General features: G+C 32.7%; 1 protein-coding gene across 2 annotated transcripts; it reads left to right on the top strand.

Moving 5' to 3' along the window:
- Positions 1–2854: 2854 nt before the first annotated feature.
- Positions 2855–6674, top strand: LOC141684466 (sugar transporter ERD6-like 16). 2 transcript variants are annotated; one of them, XM_074489454.1, is made up of 17 exons: positions 2855–3139; positions 3342–3404; positions 3491–3580; positions 3882–3941; positions 4063–4128; positions 4218–4283; positions 4387–4462; positions 4541–4605; positions 4693–4785; positions 4898–4978; positions 5066–5150; positions 5241–5284; positions 5441–5563; positions 5695–5748; positions 5844–5903; positions 6057–6171; positions 6260–6674. In XM_074489454.1, exons 1-17 carry the CDS (start codon positions 2984–2986, stop codon positions 6373–6375), a joined length of 1413 nt encoding a protein of 470 aa, XP_074345555.1. In that variant the 5' UTR covers positions 2855–2983; the 3' UTR covers positions 6376–6674. The 2 variants fall into 2 exon arrangements, with proteins under 2 accessions (XP_074345555.1, XP_074345556.1); XM_074489455.1 differs by having other exon boundaries at positions 3008–3139; positions 3251–3404.
- The last annotated feature ends 1477 nt before the right edge of the window (positions 6675–8151 follow it).

Below are 8151 nucleotides of genomic sequence, written 5' to 3'. Positions count from 1 at the left end.
CACATATTAAATGTTAATATTGTATGGTCAGGATTAGATATCAAAATGGCTATATAAACAAAATGTTAGCTTACAAAACAAGTTAGATTTACATTTCAGATTGTAACAAACTTTTCTTATCAGTTAAGTCTTCTCTTTTTCTTCATTTCATGTTAAGCTTTTCTTCGTTGCTTCAATGGAGTTTTACTTACAACTCTGACACACACTACCTCACACAATCTTGCTTTCCGTTTGATTCTTATGGTCTGTGAATTGAAACTCTACTGCAATGTATTATCACCATGCATATTGTGTTCTAAGAAATTTACGATTTGTTGCAGATATTTCCATTACATACATAGGCTCTTGCTGGTAGCATGTCGGTGCCTAATAAAGCAGCTACGTGCCTGGGCAGGATCATATGCTTTCGATTTTCTTATGAGCTGGAGTTGCCACAAAACATCTCACTATCTCAGTCCCATATCTCAGTTTTAATGATGCTCTTTACATAATAAAAGCGAAAGAAAAAACAGTTTCTAATTGAATTTAAATTATTTTTAGGTACATTTTTTTATTTTCTGCTCTTTGGCTACTGTTCATGGCTAGGTTGGTGCCAGAAACAAAAGGGAAGACGCCAGAACAAATTCAGGCTATTATTAACTCTTAGCTTAACTGGCGTCGAAAGTATATATAGCTTCATCTAAGTCCATAACCCCCACAACTTAATTCAGTGTATGCATTGACTTATGTATTATTGTTTGTAATGCCATATTTTGTTAGCACTTTGCAGAAGTTTTGTTGCATTCTGTAGAGAATTTCTAATTTTTTTATCTGAGCACTAAATTTTTGTACTAAAGTGTCATATGCAACACTCTCTTTCTCATCCGGCACTAACCCTTATTCCCGAGTTTTAAAAAGAAAGGAAAGCAAGTGGAGGGTAAGTTTTTCACTTCACTCCATAATCGTGCTCCCGAGTTTTAAAAGGAGCGAAAGCAAGTGTTAGCGAATGTAAATTTGACAATTTTTGACTCCAAAAATGGGATGAAAGTATTTTAGCTCCTGATAACTTCCTTTCTTCCCATTAAAAAACTCGGGAGTAAGTCATAAATAATTATTAGTATAATACAAACCCCATTGTTCTTGTAAGAGAAGATGTAGAGAAGGGTTAAGGGTATTTTCACAATTTCATTAACAACGACAATTTCTTTGAATTTTGCTCAAAATTTGATTTAATAATAATCATGATTAAAGCAAACTAGGCAAGTCTAGTGATCCACACTAAATAATTATTAGTATCGTACAAGTCCCATTGTCCCGTAAGAGAAAATGTAGAAAAGGGTCAAGGTGTATTCAAGGGTGTCTCCAGAATTTCATCAACAATGATAATTTTTTTTAAAATTTGATCAGAATTTGATTTAATAATAATAATAATGAGTAAAGCATATTAGGTAAGTCTAGTGATCTGTATGTCACTCTAGCCTATTTAGATGATAAAGAAGTGTTACCGCCCATCAGTGTTGAAACATTTTCAAACATATCTAAAAATAGTATCATTTCGTGTGAAGTCGGTATAAAGATTAATTGAATATTTTTAATATAAAATGAGATCAAAAGACAGTATTTATTGTAAATTTGAGCAAAATAGAGTGGAAAAAAACAATATCATATTGTTATAGGTTAGGCTACCTCAATATTATCACATATCTCTCATAAAAATGTTGAATTCATTGTACTACTTACTTCGTCCCATAATATTATTTTTATTTTCAATTGAAAACATTAATTTAGCCCTACCCTTCGTAAACTTTTAATTTTACAAAAATATAAATAAACTTACGCTTCTGTTCATTTCTCATTAATTGTCATATAATTTTCAAAAAAATTAATTCAAAAAACTATTCACATATTATCAGTATCAAAATTTTTGATTTGAACATAAAAATTTTATTTAAAAAGTTCAAATTCGATTAAAAAGTTTGTACTCTTCTAAGGAGTCCAACGAGGCTTCAATTTCAAACTCGTTTTTAGACTCGTAAAAAATTCGATATATTCGAGTTCGTTTCGAAAATTTAAAATCGTTTTCATCAAATGTTGACAAAAATATTGATATATATATGACCGTTGTGGCTCTAACTCGATTTGATTAAACATATAAATATAAAAAAAGCATTGTATATTTATATAGAAATATATTTATAATAAAATATTAAAAAAAAATGATCGTATGGTTATAAGATACGTACATTAATTATGGGTAGGTTAACAGTGTTTTAGAAAGTCAAATATTGTATTCAAGATTCATAAAATTTATAAGCTGAGTAATTTGAAGTTTGAGCTTGATTCGGTAAATAATTTGAATAGCTCGAGATTGAGCCTAACTCGATTATTAACGAGCTGAATTTAAATAATTTACAAGTTAAATTTCGAATATGTCATAAATAATTTGACTCATATACTGCCCGAGAAAATGCTGTTTAACAATCATTCACATAAAGAAAAAAAAACAAAGAAAGAAAAAACACTAAAAAGCAAAAGAAAGAAGCAAATTAAGTAAGACAGACGAAAAGAGACATATATTTTTATTTTAGCACAGAAAATGAAGTGTATACGAAAGAATCCAAAATTCAAAAGACAGCCTTAATTAAATTTAACTATACTACGATGATAATCTGATAACCACTGGCGACAGCTGTTGTGTTTATCGGAAAGATTTTTTTACAGATTTTACTAATAACAAAATTACCCGGGCTCAATGAATACTATGTTGTCCTAGAAAAAAAAGAAATAATCTACCTGTCTTTCGATTATGATTGTATATACCAAAATATCTACCACCGTCTAGAACAGTCTGCATGTATATATTAAGTACCTCAAAAAACATTTTCCAGCAGCCCTACTCCTAATTTCATTGATTCACTCCTCATGTCTTGTTAATTTGTCTAGACATAATTTTTGTGCACATTTTATATAATCATCTATACAACTTATAGATATCATATATAAGATGGCAATTGAGCATGTTAAAGATATTGAAAATGGTGGTGATCAAGATTTGGAACAGCCATTTCTTGAGTTTAAAGAGGTTAATAGTGGATCAATTGGGGTGGTTTTGTATAGTACATTTGTTTCTGTCTGTGGATCTTTTGAGTTTGGATCATGTGTAAGTAGATAATCTCCATGTTTTTCTCTATGTATATAAGTTGTTTACAGTTATATTTTTTGTGAGATAGATTTTTGACGATTTTTTATTTTTTCTTATTTTTCTTATCAGGATGCTCCTAGAAATAAACCCAAAATTTAGAATTTAGGAGATAGGAAAAAGAATAGAAGGGTTTGTTTAGGCTAAGTTGATTATTTTGCAGGTGGGATATTCTGCACCTACTCAATCTGGTATTAGGGAAGATTTGGATTTGACACTGGCCCAGGTTGTAATTTAAACTTAATTTGTTTCGATTATTTTTTTAGACTGTGTTATGGATGTTGTTACTTATGATCTGTTCTCAATTTGTAGTATTCTATGTTTGGATCATCGGTGACGATTGGGGCTATGATTGCTGCATTTACAAGTGGCAAAATTGCGGACTTTGTAGGGCGAAAAGGGGTATGCGTATTTTTGAATTTACTGGCCTGGTTTTTGTAGTGGTAGCCATTTCGGGTTTGAAATGTGTGTTCATGCAAGTGTTAATTTCATGTTGTTTTATGTTCTATCAGTAATGTGTTATTTGTGGTACTATTTGGGTTGATTGAGCATGTCATTTTTAGGTTTCGGACTGTTTAACAGTGTTGGTAAGAAACCAGTCTTGGGCTATGTAGATATTGTCACCCCTAAATTTTGTTCTATCCCATTCATTTAAAAGTTCTTCAACCAGTCCTAATTACTTTTTGCTGGCCTATGAATATAGGCTATGAGAATGTCAGCTGCTTTCTGCATTGCAGGATGGCTTGCTGTCTACTTATCTATGGTATGTTTGCTTGTTTTGATTTACAATTAATTTAGGAAATTAGATTCTTATACTTCAATATGAAAAGCCATCAGGCTTGCAGAGAGAATTGGGTTTTATATATTTTTATTTGTTTGTACAGGGAGCTTTGTCACTTGATATTGGTAGATTTCTGACAGGATACGGCATAGGGATTGTTTCTTATGTGGTAATTATTTGTTATTCAGACATGTAGGTTTCTGATCTTATATTTTGTATTCATAAAGTTAAGTACGGTGACTAATTGGATTTCCTCAGGTGCCGGTGTACATAGCAGAAATAGCTCCTTCAAATCTCCGTGGGGGGCTCACTACTCTCAATCAGGTCTTGCAAAATAGAATATTTGTGATCCAAAGTAGTTTCGGATCATTAAGTCTCATTTACTTTGAGTTTGAATTAAATTAGACCCTTTTTTATATGTCTGCAGCTCATGATTTGTATTGGCTCATCACTTGCATTTGTAATGGGAACTATTATAACATGGCGAAACCTAGCTTTAACCGGTAAAGTATTTTAATTTTAAAATTCTGCTGTAAGAAAATAGAAGTCAAAATATGAACACTTATTTCTTTATTATGTAGGCCTTGTCCCTTGCTTTGTTATGCTTGTGGGTTTATTCTTTATTCCGGAATCCCCTAGATGGCTGGTGAGGCTTGTAACACATGAAACAAAATTTCATATCTTTAATTCATATAAACAAGCCGAAGTGAGCTTTAACGCAAAATACTTACAGGCAAAAGTAGGGCTGGAGAAAGAATTTGAGGTGTCACTACGTAGACTTCGTGGACAAAATGCTGATATTGCTTTTGAAGCTGCTGAGATTCAAGTGTTTTCTTCGATCTTCAAATACATGTTCCAGTTAGTGCAAGTGTGCGTGTGTATCTTTACGTTATTTTTTATAAGAGCTGACTAATCCTGATTATTCTTTATATAACTAGGCTAATGTTCAAAGTTTGAGGAAACTGTCTAAAGCTAAATTGACTGACCTGGTCGAAGCCAAATACATACGTTCTGTGATTGTAAGTAATTGATTTTAATCTTCAAGTTCAACTATTTTGATGATGAAGCTTATGTTTTTCATACAAATTTCTTGTTTTAATATTCAGATTGCTGTTGGATTGATGATATTCCAACAATTTGGAGGAATAAATGGAATAAGTTTTTATGCTAGTCAAACCTTTGTAGCAGCTGGTGAGTAAGTGTTTTTGAAGTTTTTTAAACTATTGTTATGGGCTCTTATATGCGGATCCCTTTACATAGAGGTAATTTTCTTACATGCAGGCATTACTGGCAATATCGGAACACTAGCTTATGCAGTAATTCAGGTTTGTAGACTGTACTATTTTAAAATGATTAAAGGTTTGATATCAAGTGGGAAAAAAAATCACAGTTCAGGGTGTTTGTGGCTAAATTAAAGGGGACCTCTGTAATAGTCCAATGTTATTGCTTAAAAACAATTCTTATACAAAAACCATTTACAGGTACCGATAACAATGGTCGGAGCAATACTAATGGACAAATCTGGAAGAAGACCACTTCTTTTGGTATCCGCGACAGGGACATTTCTTGGTTGTTTTCTAACCGGAACTGCTTTCCTTCTGGAGGTATCTTACGGAAGCTACAACATTATAGTGTTTATTACTTATTTATCACTAGAGGTTTCTTATGTTTTACACTTCTGCATGATTAAATTCTTTTTAACTCTGACTTTTCTCTTCTAAATCATGGTGAATAGGGTCAAAAGTTGTTGCTTCAATGGATACCTACGCTGGCAGTCTCTGGTGTCCTGGTAGTCATATATCTTACATTCGTTGCTTTTTATTCACATTACAAATTTATGACTACAAATCTATTCATTTCTAACTTAAGTATAAACATTGTTAGACCTACATAGCATCATTTTCCATCGGAATGGGAGCCGTTCCATGGGTGATCATGTCTGAGGTAATAATCTAACAAATGACATACACTATTTAAAATTCAGACTTTATATCTATCTTCCACTTTGATAAGGATTGCTAGGTCTATTTTCAATTTTTTGAGATCAGGAAATTCTCTGTTTTTCTCAAGTTTCTGGGAATTTTCGATTTGTTGCAGATATTCCCATTACACATAAAAGGTCTTGCTGGTAGCCTGGCTGTTCTAATAAACTGGCTAGGTGCCTGGGCCGTGTCATACACTTTCAATTTTCTCATGAGCTGGAGTTGTCCCGGTACAAAGCAAAACATTTCAGGCCATATGAGTTAGATGATGTTTACACTTGAAAACAGTTTTCTGAACTGATTCCTTATTGCTTTCAGGTACATTTTTTGTTTTCTCCGGATTCTGTGCTCTCACAGTACTGTTTGTGGCCAAGGTAGTACCAGAAACAAAAGGGAAAACACTGGAGGAAATTCAGGCTTCAATCAACTCTTAGCTTAAGTGGATATATACTGTGATCTGAATCCATAATCAGGCAGCTTGATTTAGTGAATGCATCTACTCATGTTATTTAGTTTGTAATGTCATGGTCTTTTAGCACGTAGCAGAAGTATAGTTGTACTGTTCCGTACTCTGTAGAGAGAAATCAAGATTCATAGACCTTGAGCAACTGTCATGTATCAACTGTCTGAGCAAGGACTGTTAAATTGAGAAGAAGAAATCCCCAACTGAGTGGTACTAATCTTTGGTACCCTAGTATTTCCGTCAATGCAAATGTTCTTAGTAACTTATTAACTGGCATGTCTTAAATATACACAATTGCAAAAAGTTTGGTTCTTGAACCGAGAACATGTATCTACGGATAGAATGGGAGGTGGAAAGCAGGCATCTTAATTCTTTGCATCAGTGATTTGTGGGCAGTCCTTCAGTCGACTCTTCAGGCAAGTAGAATGAAGTAATCTGTTGCTATTGTGGGATCTTTTTTGGGGATATGATAAGTTATGTTGAGATAAAGAAATAAAATTCTTCAAGAATTACAGAATCGAATGCTTTAAGGCTGCATTAGAGTGTTCAAATTTGGAGGCTTCATTTTAGTGTTCAAATTTGGAAACTGCAATTGAATAGTAAGTTCATAACTGATTGAAGGTATAAAAGAATTGCATTGGGATACTACTCACATGTTTGGGGCAGAGACAGCAATTTGATCAGATGTACCTGCACACCGCAGAGATGCACAATCGATGGAAGTGTGTATTTGCTTTAGTCCCATTTTGATGTGTCAAGAAGAATACAAGATAATAGGGATATTGAAGAAATTTCAGGTGAAAGGTGAGGAAGAAATTGAAAGTCACGGAGAATCAGAGTAATTGTTTTCTGCAGATTTTCATCACAATATAAATGAGGTATGTACTATTCGCATGTCATGGATCGGTGAAACTCTGTATGCTGTAAATTTATAAAAGTGATATGATCTCAGTTGCTAATTTCATCTTTTCCCTGTCTTCTTTTCTTTTGTATGAGAGACTTAAATGCTTCCCGTTACTTTTTTTACTTGTTTGTTTTCTGTAAATTTAAGACATGCAAAGGAAATAATTATTATATGGCTGTGCCGTTGTGTACACGGATAAACGTATTAAACATTCTAACTATTGTTTCAAGCATTGCTATCACCATGTAGTTGTTTCTTGGCATATATCCAGCAGCATTTCAATTCCCTTCATTATTTTATGATGACATTGGATGTTTATTTTAGCTCATCCACCTGGACAAATGCTGAATGCATTTCTTCTTTCAGAGATTTTAAATAGAAGTTTAATAGTACTATATGGCTACTGTTATTTTAATGTTGTTCTCTCTTTGTACATAATACTGTGTAAACTTAGCCTTAGTGTTTCATAATGTGAAGCTTAGTTATTGATATTTTTTATGCAGGCTTATCTTGGAATACACCTGCTAGATAACATAGATATGGCCGATTCAACTCGCAAGAGGTTCATCTTTGACCCTTCTTATATCTTGTGATGTGATTACTATTGTTTTTTGTAGGAATACAAATCACGAGATCCACCAACCAATGCAAAGCACACTCAATCTATCGATACACTTTATTAAAAGCAGAAACCCCTTTTTAATGGTATGGCATGCCACTAAAATATTAAATTAATAATTATTATTATTATTATTATGATATTATTATTATTATTATTATTATGAAGTTATATGCTAGGAGTCTATTAACTACAAGCTAGAATAAAATATACTAGGAATCTAT

This window comes from Apium graveolens, chromosome 9 (genome assembly GCF_009905375.1).
Source record: "Apium graveolens cultivar Ventura chromosome 9, ASM990537v1, whole genome shotgun sequence".
Classification (NCBI taxonomy): domain Eukaryota; kingdom Viridiplantae; phylum Streptophyta; class Magnoliopsida; order Apiales; family Apiaceae; genus Apium; species Apium graveolens.
This window is presented reverse-complemented; position numbering and strand designations above follow the sequence as displayed.